This window comes from Sturnus vulgaris, chromosome W (genome assembly GCF_052056855.1).
Source record: "Sturnus vulgaris isolate bStuVul1 chromosome W, bStuVul1.hap1, whole genome shotgun sequence".
In the NCBI taxonomy this organism is placed as follows: domain Eukaryota; kingdom Metazoa; phylum Chordata; class Aves; order Passeriformes; family Sturnidae; genus Sturnus; species Sturnus vulgaris.
In genome coordinates this window covers 65,564,482-65,578,729 of record NC_142282.1, presented here as the reverse complement: position 1 = coordinate 65,578,729, position 14,248 = coordinate 65,564,482, and the positions used below count along the sequence as shown (strand labels likewise).

The window sequence follows — 14,248 nt, the reverse complement described above, 5'->3', positions numbered from 1 at the left end:
ACCAGTTGGCAGCGGGTTCCCATCGAAATCTTGCCAAATGTTGGGTCTGCTTGATGTAGTCTGGAATTTTCGAGGACGATGGGGTTTGTTGTTCCTCACTTGTCATCACTGGGGCTGGGTGGAAGGCAGCTTTTGGTTTGTTGTCTGCGCCCTGAGCTGAAACCAGGCTGCGTTGGAAGTTTTTTGGCTGCTGTTGTTGTATTTGTTGCCTTTGGTGTTTGTGGTAGTTGTTGTGGGGGTTTTGGGTGGGTGGTTTGTTTGGGCAGTCTTTTATAAAACGTCCAAGTTCCCCACAGTAGAAACAACAAGCATTGTCTTTGGAGACTATCGATGCAAAGGCTCCAGAGACTCCATCAGCAATGCCCTTGGCAACTGCTTTGGCCACTGTGTTTTCAGTGGACATGTGGCGTGTGCAGCTTTCCACCATCTGCTCGATGGTGGGATCGGTGTCTATAGGTAAAGCTCTTAAAATGGTTTTGCATTGTTCATTTGCATTGCTTAAAGCAAGTTTTCTTAAAAGTTCTTTTTGCGCTTCTGTGCTCTCAATTTGTTTTTCAAGAGCATCTTTGAACCTGTCTACAAATTGTATAAAAGTCTTGTCTATTCCCTGCTTGATACTGGAAAAATGCAAGCTAGGAATAGAGTCGTCAGGGGTAAGGAGGAATGAGGTTTTTGCTGCATTAGCAATGTCCTGCAGTGTTTCTTCAGGAATAGAGTTAGCTTGTTCTGAGGGTTTAGAAAATTGGTTTTCACCAGCGAGTTGTTCAACAGTAAAATTCTGTCGATTGGGATCTTTTGAATACTTATCAGATAGTATTTTTAATTGTTTTTTCCAATGCCTTTCCCATAACATAAATTTGGCCGGTGACAGAAGGCAAGTAGCTAGATTTTTGAGATCATGGGGAACCATGACAAAAGCAGCAAAAAAGGCTTCCAAAAAATTTCAAAAATAAAATTGTGCTGATCTGCCGTGTTCTTTTGCAATTTTTGCCAATTCTGTTACTTGTTTCATGTCAATTGATTGCCATTCTGATCTGTTTGAGGATCCTCCTTTGCGGCCTCGTCTATAAATCACAGGAAAGGTAGAGATTCTTTGGGCTAATTGCCAATTTCCATCTTGGGTTGCTTGTAACTTTGCAGTGGCCCATATATATGGTTCTTCCGAATCAGAGGCAGTGGAATCACTGCCGCTGTATTCAGAGGAAGAGTGGCGTCTTCTTCCGGCTCGACGCTTTTTAGAATGCGGGGGGGAAGGTTGGAGGAGGGGGGCTTGGGGCTCTGAACGTGTAGAAGGATGTGTGTGGGTGCATTGCATGATTTGGCCAAAAGGTGGCGCTGGCGCAGCAGTGGTCGCAGTTGTGCCAGGTGCGCACCTTTGCTGCGGCGGGGGGGCTGCACAAGAGGTGTAGTTGAAATGGGAGATGGGTGCATGTGGGGCTGCCGGGCAGGGGGAGTCGTTAGGAAGGCACAGGAGGGGCTTCGGGGGATGGGAGTGCAGTGGGACCGCGTTTTCGGGGGGAAGAGGGGTTTTGGGGAGAGCAGGGATGTTTGATGGGTGTACGACTGGATTCGTGGATGGAACTGGGACATTAGGAGTAGCAGAGGGATCTTCGGGGACCGAGGAAGCATGAAGGGAAGGCGGTAAAACATTTCCGGGGACAGAAACGGGGACAGGGGAGACCCCGGGGGCTGGGGGCTGGAGAAAGCATCCTGGGGTAAAATTGGGGGACGAGCCGCAGTGGGAAAACCCCGAGTTGTGTGGCGAGGTGTTGAGATTTGTTTGTGTAACTTGAGGAGTATCAAAGTTAAGGGAAACAGATTGTGCGTGGTATGGGGGATGGGATAGAGAGGGGTGAGGGGCGGTTACCAAGGGAACGGGGTTTGGGGGGGGGGGAATCGAGGTGGGAGCGGCGTTTGGAGCTGTGTGAGCTGAGGGGAGCTGGGCTATAGAGGTGGGCGGGTGGGTGACAGCTTGGGGGTGTGGAAAACTCGCTGTGTGAAGGGCGGAGTTTGGAGACTGTGTATCAAAGGAAGTTTCTATAGTTACCTTATCAGTTGTTGGGGGGAGGGGAGATGCTGAGGGGAAAGAGATAACAGGGGGCCCACGTGGAGGTGGGATACTGAAGGGGGGAGGGGACGGAGGGGGCAGATGAGACGCGGGCGGACAATTTTGGAGCACAGAAGGGGGAGGGGGAGGATTTTCAAGGTTAGGGGATTAGGCGCTTATGTGAACAAAGGAGTGTGTCATTTGTGAGGGTGCCGGTGTGTGTGGGGGGGATGGGCAGAGGGTCTGTGGCTGGGTTACCGGCGGCAATGGGGGACGCGTTGTGGGGAGGCAGGGAGGCAGTTGTGGGGAGGTGAGTTTGTGTGGGATGGGGGGTGCCTGTGCTGGGTTGCAGCTGTGCCATGGGGTTGGGAACGGGGGAGTCTGGGGTTTGAGGAGGATGGGGGGTGTTCGGGACTGGATGTGGGGTTTGGGAAGGCGGGTATTGGTTTAGGGACGGAGCGGGGAGAAAAGCTGGGGAGGTGACTGTGTGTGTGTGACCTTGTGTGTGGATAGAAATGTCGGTTTCGATGGAGACCGGACTTTTAGGGGTAGGGAGTGAGGGGGAGGGCAGGGGTCTGGGTTGTGGCTGGGGGTGGCGCTGTAAGGGAAGGAGGGGGCGAAATGGGGGGGGGCAGGGTCTGAGTCATTGGAAACGGGATTTTGGAGGATCGGGGGGGGGTGTGAGGGGATTTGGATATTGTCGGAAGGGATAAGGGGGGAAGAAAGTGGGGAGAGGGTAGGGACAGTATTCTTTTGGAGTTCTCGTCTTGCTCTTATGATATGTTCAAAAAGAGGAATAAAAGAGATCACAGAAAAATCAGCATTTGCTTGGCATTCATAGATTTTCGTGCCAACAGTGTCCCAGAAAGAATCCAAAAGGATAGTTTGGTTATTAAAGTTGGAAAAGTGAGTGGAAATCCATTTTATAAATCTTTTCAGGACAGTTTTAGAACAAGAGCGTTTTGAGAAAGAGAAATTGTCAGCGGATAAAGTTTATTATATTATAAAGATCTCTTTCGCTATGGGAAAGAATAATTTTACAAAAGGGATTTCCCATAGCGACCCCAAGCCTAACGAGCAGAAAAAGAGAAAACAAAAGAAAAAAAAAACCAAAACCCAAAACAAGACCCTAGTGGAAGAAAAGCTGATTATACTCACAAAGCTTATCTCTGACGGGTCGTTGAAGCTGCTTGTCAGGTGCTGGTCAACTTCAGTCCTGAACGGGGAGGGGTCTCAGGGTTGTTGAAGTGAATTCAGCAAGTTAAGACCTTTAAAACAAAGTCTCACTCGCCGAATTTTTTGTGACTCCCAAAAACGGATGCAATCAATTTTTTGATGCCGTTTTGCAGAACCTGGGCAGAGTCCACGTGTGTTCGGGTGTCACTTGTCACTGGTGGGGTTTTGGGGTCACTTTGGGATCCCTGAGACTGCTTCTGCAGCCCTCAGTGACGGAGCAAATTCCCGAGCCTTGCCCAGATAGAATTTGGCTCGCGGTGAGCTCTCAGACCAGCGGGGAAAAGAAACCAGCATATGCAGAAAGGCACAAATCCATAGTTTATTCTATGAAGGCATCCTATCTAGCATATACCAACGGCTATTGTTTTACAGGGGTTTTTATCTCTTTTGAGGGTTTTACAATTTGCACCAATTACCAAGGGAATTCTACTTTCTAACCAATCCCTGAGGGATTTTACATTCAAAGGTGGCCTATGAATACTAAAAGAAAATGAACCATTAATATTGAAGATATATAAGAGGGTCTTCCAAGGGGGGAAGCTAAATTCCTTCTGTATTCGTCATTTCACAAGCCATTTCTTATCTCTAAGCTATGATTTTTCAAGGAGCTTGTTCTGAGGATGCAGGGAAACTTTCTTCTGTGTTTTCTGCTCCCTCCACATCCAGGTACCTTTGCAAACCAACACATGGAAGGTACCATGACATTTAGACCTGGCCGTTAAAAAAAAATTCAAAATTAGTTGATTTTAATTATTTTTCAACTATTTTCAAGTATTGATTTTTTTATCCTTCCTCAATAGTATTTAAAGAAAACCAGACAGCTTTAATGGTGAAGATCTTAGGACTAGATTTGCAGAAGTACTTTGGGCCCTAAAGATGCCTACTCTGCAATTTTCTAAAAGTCTTTGGTGTAAATGAAGCTGATAGATCATTATGTGCCTAAGCCCTTTTGTAAGTCTTGGTTTTAGTAACAAAAATATGGTAATTTTCTCAGTTAAATTCAATTTACTTGATATATATTATTCTCTCATGTAATTATTTCCTTAATTTCTGTCTACTTATTTTTTCTTAAACAAGGCTTTGTATACTTCTTTGCATCCCAGCAGATGATCAGGCTCAGGCAGTTCCTTTGCTTTCACCTGATTGTTTTACTCTTCACAACACAATAGGATTATTGACCTATTTTTGGAAAAGAACAGGAACAGAGACCAATCTGCCAGAACTTCCAGTGAAGTATCTTATTCAGGAAAGTTGTGTGATGAAGAATACTCAAGTTAGAATTTAACTGCAGCTAATAAAAATACTGAAATCCCATTCCAGAAAGCACAAAATGGTATAATTTTACTCACATTATCTGCCTGGTTTGCTTTTTGCAGTCTTTTCAGGAGGCCTGATGTTATTATATGGTCCTGGGTGGCACACCACTAGAAGCCTCGTTCAACCTACAGTCTAATTTACTATACACTATATTTTCCATGCTAGTCTGTTGTACTTCTTTGTATAATAATATCCTAAATAACTCAAGAATAATTAATTATGTACACTTTATAAATTGACTGCATAAATTTACAAATTGAAGGAGCCCTGGTACAGCTCTTGCTCTACTTTTTGTTGTGCTCACATCTGTTAGGGGTGGATATACTCTAAAATTTTGGCCTGTTTATGAGATGCCCGACATTTTAAAACAGTGGGTGAGGTTACCTGCTCTGGGACAGGGAGCAAAACAGAAGGATATCCTCAGATATCCTCACAATGTCAGAACACATATTTCTGTTCAGCTGCATGCTTGCCATCAATCTCCATTTCTACAGCCATTTGAAATGCATGGGAGTGACTTTCTCAGGCAGTTTACTCCTTTCTCATTGCAAGGTGATTCCAGACCCTTAGAAAGTTCCCAGCTTTCAGAATTAGAGCATGAACTGAGACAGTAGTGGTAGCAGAGGAACTTATTGTTCAGGGTGAGATGGGGGTTGATTGGTTTAGAAAACCCAATCCACCCCAGCAAAGATTACACCCACCTTTTACCAGGTGAAGTTCTCATTGATAAGGGTACAATTTGTTGCAAAAATGTGGGCAAAATATCCAATGATACAGAGGTCAAAAACAACGGGAAAATAGCATAGCCATTTTAGGCATACCTTAGGTAGGATTTTAGGGAAAATAAATCTTAAATAACAATCCAAAACTGCTGAAATGGTTTTGGGTTTGAATCTTAAAGAGCACTCTGTTTTGGCATAGAGGACAAAGCAGGAATTAATTTTTATTCCATACTAAGCACAGGGACATCTAAAATGCTTTACAATTGGGATGCAGGTCAGTAGCAGAATGCATCTTCCCAGGAGGAGGCAAAGCTGGTCTTTATTATGAAGTCAGTAGTTTTATGGTCTCCTGCCTGGGGCCTGTCTCCAGGTTTTCAAAAACTTTGTTACCACTTTATATATTTATAGCTCAGAAGCCTAAGAACAATTGTATGAAGCAACTTATTTTTAAATAAAATTGTGGTTTATTATAATTCAAATTCCTCAAGCATATTAGAGATTTTAGTTGGAAGGTGGGGTTTTCTTTGGAAGACAGGACTGCAGCATTCTAAACCACTGTGACACAATATAAAGCAACAATTCTCTTGCATCATGCCTCTGCTGCTCCTCTTCAGGAAAAAAAGGCACAATATTTCCAGGAAAATGATTAATGGAATTATCATATCAAGACTTTCTGCTTTTAGTAAGTTAAGTAAATTTTACATATAGCATAACTCCTTTAGCTCATCCCCAGATTTGACATGAAAAATCGAAACTCTTTATAATTTAAACATGACACGTCTGTCACCACAATGCAATCCATAGTTCTTAAGCAAGGTCAAGAACAGCCATAGCTTTTAAGGTGAAACCCTGAAGGATTACACTAGCAGCTAATGCTAAGATACATTTACCATTCAAAGCTAGATTGAATCATAAGTTATTAAACATAAACTCTAATCACACCAAACAGATAGATGAAAAGTAATTCCAGTGAAGAAAATAGAACTTCAGTTTTCAAACATTTTAAAATAATAAATGTGCTAACTGCCATTTTTGTGGCAAAAGAAACTCTCTCCTGTAAGTGATAAGGGGTTTTATTCAGCTAAAACATACAAAGAAAAAATGTCTCAACATGAGAGGGGAAATACCACCAGTTCATATTGGACACAAGGGAATAAAATCCTTAAGATTGAATTCCTTTAATCCATTTTCTTGTCACAAACTTCTGTGGACCTCTTTGCAGCAATTCCAATGGCAACACCATTGCTTTCAAACTGAAAATAAAAGACAGCATGATAAATGGGATGTCAAAAAAGGACTTAATACCCAGAATAGTAACAGCTGGTGATGAAAATGACTTTTAAAAGCAGGGCCAGTGATCTATGAAGAAATCTGTAGCAAAAACCAAAGTGGTGGTGTCTCTTTAGATTTACAAATAATTATTACTTCAGGAGGGGAACGAGGGTAGAGACAAGATATATAAATCTTCGCATTTTGATAGAAGAGATAAATAATAAACACATAATTTAGATGCACTAAACATTTTCCCCATTACAAGAGGTAGAGGTGGCTAAAGAGTGGGTTTTGGGTTTTTAAAATTCTGCTTCATGTATCTGGTGTGATGTACCAATTATTTGACTTTTTTCTTCTCTTTTTTATTCTCTGAAAGAATAGCCAGTCATTAAAAAAAAATTAACGAAGCTGTTTCAGAAAACAAGTGCAATTCCTATCCTTCCAAGACCTACCAGAAGCTGTCTTGAAGCAACTATTTCTAGCTGGCTCATTACCAGCAACTCCCTTTCATAAGAAAATAGCTACAAAAATGTCTAAAAACATGCAACGATTTACTCTTTTGCAGTGCTCCTGCTTAACTATGGCTGGGTACTTTATCTGCAGTTTCCCTGGTTAGCTAAATGCATTAATCTTACTTTATAAATTCCAGATTCATTCTCCTGATCTCTTTTCGTGGCTGAAGGTGCCTGTGGATTTCCACCGCTGCCTCCTCAACCTTGTTTTGTGGCTATTGTTTCTTGCACAGCTTTCTTGGGCCACACATGGTTAATGAAAGGTGTGATAATGGGATAGATATATGGTTCCAGGAATTTCTTGTAGACCCAGAGGAGGACTGGAATGACAATGCAAGGAATGCACACCATAGCTTCCTCTTGTTCTGTGACAAAGCTGGTGAGGAAAAAAACCAAAAACAACTTAGGATGACTGTTTGTATGTCCATGAGCTAAAAAAAGTGTATTTAAATAATGAAGAAAGATTTTACTTGATATTCAAACATAAAAGATTCTTAAATTATAGACTAGCTGTTAATGTTTCAGAAATGCTGCATGTTTCAATTTTATAACGTTCTCAACAAGGGAAACATTCTTGATATTTTAACAAAAAGGAGCTTGCTATTAACTCATCAGTCCTACAGCTGCAACTTTGAAAAACAAATTCAGAAAATAAAAGTTTTTGCTTAAACCACACAAAAACAGTTTAAGCAGCAAGCCACAGATATTAGCCCAGTTCTTACTATGTTATAACAGTGGGTCCAAAAGGTTTGCTTTTCATATTCCCTTTTTATTTAAGGTGAAGTTAAACAGCAGGACTCCAATCTACCCAATGGCTGGCTACCACTGAAGGGCAGGTCAGTGGGAAGGGGGAAGAGAATCCCAGTCAGGATTTGAGAGAAGCAAAATATGGGTTACTTCTTCCTGTGCAAGAGGAATCACTTGATCCCACACCAATCCTATACAACTGGCCAAACTATTAGAAAATTAATCCTTCCCTCTCTCCCCAAAGCAGGAGGAACTCTTCAAAAACAGGAGCCTGAAGTCTGCAATGAAAAAAAGGGGAAAACCAAAGCACAGGGGCAGAAAAGTACAACTGGGAGAGGAAGCAGTTAAGTAGGATTAGATCTGTCCCTCTCAGTGCTGATGAGCAATATATACACTCTGCTGCACAGCAGCAACTTTGCCCTTTATATTCCTCTTTTATAGGCTGCTATCTGAATTCTTACATTAAGAAGCAAAACAAAAGCTTTCCAAGATGGAGAATGAAGAGGCAGATGTGTACACTTCATCTGGGATCAGTTTCACTTTTTTTTTTTTTTTGAGCTATCCTAAAGATTTTTAGCCCTGTGGGAGAACAAAATATCAATTTTCAGTTGACTACTTCTAAGTGTAGCTTTGGCTGCTTCAAATCTAGTTTTACAGGATCTACTTTCTGAAGTCAGAGAGAAATCTTCAGTCAAGAGAACACAAATGAGTTAATACTTTAAAACCATTCAAAAAGATAATTCAGATACTCTCTCTGCCAGAACTTCCTAGATACAAAATTTACAGCAATATCTTTTGGATTCGTCCACCAGCTAAAGAACGTGGCTGGAGGAAACACCCCAGGCTGGCCTTTTGAGCCAACTGTACCTGTCTCTGCAGCCAGTTTGTGTGAAGATTTCAAACAAAAAAATAAGTCGTACCTCTGCCAGATGTAAAAGCAAGCCACTGGAAGTATAACACCCGTTCTAATAGAGTGAAATACCGTTCACAAGTTTCTTCTGTGATTTGATGATGCTGTTCCTTGGTTAGCAAGAAAAAAAAAAAAACAAAATACCAAAACAAACAAAGACAAACAAAACAGTGGCGGCGTTTCCCCCTCCCGCTGAAATAAAGGCGGGAGCACAAAGATTTTTCCGAATCGGTGAAGTTCCACTCAAACACGCGTTGAAACCTAAGAGCTCCACACCTTAGCATGGGCTATTACATTTCGGGGTTCACTCCGTCCGCTCCCGGTTGACGAAGCCGTTCCGGCCGGAGAGAAGGGCAGCCCCCAGCCGGGCTAGAGAAGCGGCAGACCACCAAAGGACCCGGAGGGAGCAGTCCCAGTCCCGTCGGAGGCCGCCCCACACACACCTCCGTCGGCACCGATCCAGCGCGTCTACCAACAGCCGCAACTTCCTCCACCACACCGAAAGTAATCGCCTCGCTTCCGGCTCACTCGTGGCCAATAGGAGAAGGCGGCGTTCGCGTCATGTGGCCGACACCCCGCTCCCAGGAGCCGCATTAGCGCCCGGCGGTGGCCGCCAGCCACCGCGCTCGGGCCGCAGCCACCATCAGGCGCCCCGAACGGTCCAGGACAGTGGGGCAAGGAAAGTGAATGCCTGCGCGTGTTCCAAATTATCTCGCTTTATATATGAATAATAGCGGTAAGTGAACAGCATCCCCAGCGTTGAAACAAGCATCCCGACTACCGTGCTCACTGCCTGTGGCTGTCCCACAGCAAAACTGCTGAAGCCAAAGTAGAGAAACACACAAGGGAAATCTAAACTTTCTCATTTTATTTATGTACATCTGTCAGAGCAGATTTAATCTCGAGCCATTAGCTTTTGCTTCTTTAGCTTCTTCTGGGATATCTATAAAACAAACACAGAAATGAGAAAATGACAAAATGAGGAAACACCTTCCCAAAACATGCTACAAATAAATTTACAGTTATCTTTTGAAGATACTGAGAACTGTTAGAAATTTGTTTACCTGTTTACAAAATGATCCACTGATCGTACTTGTACGTACATAAGTGTCCCTACAAGTACTACACTGCTTACAGGGTCGCAACTTAAATTTTATTGCAACACATCCCAGTTTCACACAAATGGACTGAGGAAGGTAAGAACAAACTCCCTGTATGATATAAACTCCTGAAAATAATTTTCTGAAGTTATCAATGTTGTGTTCAGAGTAAGTATTGAGGTTGCTCAGAAATAACTTATCGGGTTTTTTCATAGGTATTCCAAAGGTGTCCTAAGATAGTCATCACAGCAACCCTTCTGCCTGAAAAATGCCAAGTATGAACACTCGGCTCTCCTGCTGTTGACATTAAAGAGGACTTAAGGGTATGACGCTCTACCTTTTTCTTTTGAGCAACTTCCTCCTCTGGCTTGGGAACGATCTGCTCCTTCTCAGTGAGTATCATCTCAATGTGGCAGGGGGAGCTCATGTAGGGGTTGATCCTACCATGTGCTCTGTAGGTGCGTCGGCGCATTTTGGGAGCTTTGTTGACCTGGATGTGCTCAATGACCAGAGAATCCACATCAAGACCCTAGCAGGGAGAGGAATAAAACTTGTGACTTGTTTTTTATCTTCAAATAAAGTCTCCACAGCAAAACTGTGAATAATCACCCCCCTCCAGACACATACCGCTGCTGGCAAATAAAACAGCTGAACTTGGCAGTGTCACAGAACTGAGCAAGCTCCAAAGTCAGAAGAACAGAGACCACACTTTACACATCATAGTCAGTTTAAAACTATGCCAATGGCTCAGAAGGAGACAATTATTATTTCACGGTTACTCCAAAGGTGTCCCAAGACAGTCACCACTGCCATCAAAATTACTAAATTAAGCATTAAGTATATTACAATGATACAAACTGACCAAGAGTTCACATTTTGCTTTGTTTTGTAGTTTTTAGGAGACCTAAACACCACTTAAACAGTTGATAACCATGTGCAAACTATCTCCCTGTGAAAAATTATTACTCCCATTTAAACTTGAAAAACACAGCATAATTCAAATAGTATACCAACACCTTGATACAATTCAGTTTCATTGACAATGCAGGCATTACCTGGCTTTCCATGTCAGAGACACCCAGTTCAGGAATGCTGACATGCAGCATGACATGAACACTTTGCATTCAGTAATGCTGACACAACCTACCTTGAGCTCAGCATTGCTCTCTGCATTTTTGAGCATGTGCAGCAAGAACTCTGCACTCTTCTTGGGCCAGCGTCCCTGTGTCCAGCCCCACTGCTTGGCCTAGAACAAGACAATGATAATTCAGTTTTTGACCCAGTACAATACAATTTGCCCTTCAGGCACCATTAACTTGCCATTACATCCCCTTCTATTAAGACTGCATAACAAAACAATTAAATTTGATCAATTACTTGACACTGCAAGTAGATGCAATGCTGTACTGGAATTAAGAGTAACTCTTTTCTCCCTCTTGAGCAACCCGGTCTAGTGGAAGGTGTCCCTGCCCATGGCAGGGGGTGAAACTAGATGATCTTTAAGGTCCCTTCCAACCCAAAACATTCTATGATTCTGTATTATAATACAGTTATAATCAACAATGACAGACTATTCTCTATACCATCTAAAAATCATCTTTTCCTCTTAACCAGACACAGCATCCTTTCCACATTTTCATCTTGAACCTCACCTGGGCGCATCTACCGACTCCCCCGTTGTAGCGCTGGAAGGGAACGCATTGCTTCTTCAAGGTGACGTCCTTTAAGTACTTGGTGGCCTTGCGGATGTGCATGCCCTTGATGGCCTGGGCAGTCTCTCGAGTGTTCTAGCAATACAGAGCACAGTGAACTTGTTAACACATCTGGACAAGTTACAATGTGAGCAAAACCACTCCTCTGTCCTGGATCTTATTCTTTTGGCTACAAACTCAATTTAAAGGAAGCACTCACATAAAAAAGCTCCACACCTAATTTAAGAATGAAGAATAATTAAGAACATTTTTTTTTTGCTACTTACTTTTCTAACCCTTGATGTGACTGCCATTACTGAATTTGCAGCTCTAACACATCTTTATTGTTTTTTACCTAATGCCTAGATCTTTCCAACCAATAAAATTAAAATTTGAGTAGTTATAATTCTCATAGTTCCTCCTCGGCCACTAATCCAAAGAAGCAGGAGCCTGAAGGATAAATTCCTACTAAAATGTCAAATATGGCACCTCAGAGGAAATGATGAGAACACAAGATAGAAACAATCTAAATATCAATCTAACTATCTCTGTAAGTGAATTATAAAGGGGAGAAAAGAAAGAAAAATTAAAGCTAAAGTATCAGTGCTTAAGACATTAAATACAAAAGTCAGAAAGTAACTATAATACTACCTGATCATAGTAAAAAAAGCAAATCAAGATAACCATGAAACCAAAGCTGAGCAGATGCTTTTCTGCTCCACAGTGGTACATAATTCATGTGAAAAGAGATTTCAGTTAACTCAAACGTGTCCTGGATTTACAGCCACACCTGAACCTTTTCCAGAGGGACCTATGCCCTCATGCCAAACACCACATGCCTCCCCTGCCATACTTGTTGAGCAGCAGCATAAGCAGGTGAATCCAATGTTCCTTCCAAACAACCAGAAAGGCAGAGTAAGACAAAGTAAAGAAATGTCACATCCCACTCTAGCCCCATTCCTCCTGGTAAATTCACTGTAACTGTTTTCCTAGTGTATTTTATTATCTGTATTAGAGAGAAAACTCTTTAGGACGTGTTATCTTATTTTTGATCCTGTGGATGAAAACCATTACAAGCAGCTAAAGCAAACATAGGCCATAACCTACACTACCACCCTTAAGTAACCATGTAATGACATAGAATGAGAGACACTTCCTTTAAAAAATGCCCAACAAAAAACAACAAAACCAAACCAAAACCAAATGAAATTGCATTTTTTACTATGCACACACTGCCTACCTTGAAATGAACTCGCAAGTTGGATCCCCGTGACTTGCATGCTGCAGGAGAAAAAAAAGATGAACTTTCAGAATTAAAATCTTAATGATTTTGGTCAAGTTCTACTCGAACATTCATGAAAACAACTCACATTTTGTGGGATTGTCTGGATCCAGAGAGTAGCGCACCATTTTTGCATCTCAGCTGCAAAAAAAGCAATTAAAAACCCCATATTAAAGCTTCTAACACTGATAAGCAGAACCTGAATTGTTCACCTTACTGCGGATAACTACATGAGCTGCTCAGAAATTACACTGTCGTTTCACAATTAAAGCCAAAGGTGTCCTGAGAAAGTCATCATCATTGCTATAGCCTCTCCCTAGGGCCTGCTTCCACCTCACACTAGCCAGCTACCCCCAAGCTCGCCATCTCCAACCCCTACCCGTCCTCCCCCGCGCCAGCCCTGCAAATACCAAGGGGTAAATACATTGAAGCAGACCGAGACCTCAAGCCCTCGCCCTCTCATCGCCTCTTCAGGGCGCCCTGAGCAGGATGGGGGCGGATTGAGACGGCTCACTGACAGCCGTAAGTCCTCACCTCCAGACAGCGACAAGGAAGAGGAAATGTAGGAGGTGTCAGGAGCATCTAACGCCGCCCGCTCTCGCGAGAGTCCCGGCGAAATTTCGGCCTGGGAGCGTCGCGGAGGTGCCGCGCTGTGCCGCGTAGAGAGAAGGGAGTTGGAGGGACTGTCAGTAAAGGCGTGGCGACGGGAGGGGTTAGGGGCCGGTCAGGACGGCATATGCCCACGTGCGAGCCCAGGGTGGGGAAGTAAACCGTGCGTGCGCATCAGCCAGTGTTCTCCAGTCTGCGCGCGGTTTACACGGTCTGTTCACTCTCAGCTCAAGGTCATTGTTTGCAGACCAGAAATCAGCCGAAACCAGACACAGGAGCAAGGCCAAGGGCTGCAGCTAGATGGCAGCTCAGGATGAGAATAGAGAAGCACATAGTTTAACAGGTATCCAGGAGACGAGACCGAAGAGATTCATGTTTATAAATCAAAACTGGTATTTATTGCACCATTATAAAAAATTTAAATTACTTGTTAAAGTAAAAAGTTTTGGGGTTTTCCCCCCCATTTTAGGCAGCGTTTGCAACTAGAAATGCTTGGGAAATCTGACAAAGCAGTGGTTCGGTAAAACCAGAACGTTTCCTGAAAGTGGAACCCAGCTCCAGCAAAAGGCTCATAACAAAAAGTTTGACATAGTGGGAAGAAAAAGAGAAATGACTTCCCGAGGAGCCACTAGTCTGGTGTCCAGGCACCTCCCTGGCACGAGACTCTGGGTTTAACTCTGTGTTTAGAAATACACCTTACTGTCTGTATAAATGCTCTGAGCAGGAGGCTATTTTTGAATCTTTTGTTTAGGGCTAAAATCTCCCATAGCTCTGAAGCTAGGATTTCATCCAGATGGGAAGAA

General features: G+C 42.9%; 2 protein-coding genes, 1 long non-coding RNA gene and 3 other non-coding genes across 9 annotated transcripts; 1 reads left to right on the top strand and 5 right to left on the bottom strand.

Moving 5' to 3' along the window:
* Nucleotides 1-3,578: 3,578 nt before the first annotated feature.
* LOC148220336 (UPF0729 protein C18orf32-like) lies at nucleotides 3,579-9,179 on the bottom strand. The gene is given in 3 exon segments (XM_088155502.1): nucleotides 3,579-6,575; nucleotides 7,230-7,482; nucleotides 9,040-9,179. Coding segments are annotated over 3 exon segments (336 nt in total). The 5' UTR covers nucleotides 9,048-9,179; the 3' UTR covers nucleotides 3,579-6,500.
* Nucleotides 6,569-10,219, top strand: LOC148220334 (uncharacterized). Its single transcript, XR_015798867.1, has 3 exons — nucleotides 6,569-8,196; nucleotides 8,295-9,499; nucleotides 10,079-10,219. It is a non-coding gene; the product is annotated as an uncharacterized LOC148220334 (long non-coding RNA).
* Nucleotides 9,617-13,471, bottom strand: LOC148220331 (large ribosomal subunit protein uL22-like). Of its 4 annotated transcripts, none has more exons than XM_088155498.1 (7): nucleotides 13,371-13,471; nucleotides 12,925-12,977; nucleotides 12,795-12,835; nucleotides 11,516-11,650; nucleotides 11,011-11,109; nucleotides 10,201-10,392; nucleotides 9,617-9,706 (listed from the first exon to the last, which is right to left on the bottom strand). In XM_088155498.1, exons 2-7 carry the CDS (start codon nucleotides 12,962-12,964, stop codon nucleotides 9,659-9,661), a joined length of 555 nt encoding a protein of 184 aa, XP_088011624.1. In that variant the 5' UTR covers nucleotides 12,965-12,977; nucleotides 13,371-13,471; the 3' UTR covers nucleotides 9,617-9,658. The 4 variants fall into 4 exon arrangements, with proteins under 4 accessions (XP_088011624.1, XP_088011625.1, XP_088011626.1 ...); XM_088155499.1 differs by lacking the exon at nucleotides 13,371-13,471 and adding an exon at nucleotides 13,279-13,366; XM_088155500.1 differs by lacking the exon at nucleotides 13,371-13,471 and adding an exon at nucleotides 13,261-13,328.
* On the bottom strand, nucleotides 10,044-10,115 carry LOC148220335 (small nucleolar RNA SNORD58). The gene has a single exon (XR_015799182.1). It is a non-coding gene; the product is annotated as a small nucleolar RNA SNORD58 (small nucleolar RNA).
* Nucleotides 10,606-10,675, bottom strand: LOC148220333 (small nucleolar RNA SNORD58). The gene has a single exon (XR_015799183.1). It is a non-coding gene; the product is annotated as a small nucleolar RNA SNORD58 (small nucleolar RNA).
* On the bottom strand, nucleotides 13,071-13,142 carry LOC148220332 (small nucleolar RNA SNORD58). The gene has a single exon (XR_015799184.1). It is a non-coding gene; the product is annotated as a small nucleolar RNA SNORD58 (small nucleolar RNA).
* Nucleotides 13,472-14,248: the final 777 nt, after the last annotated feature.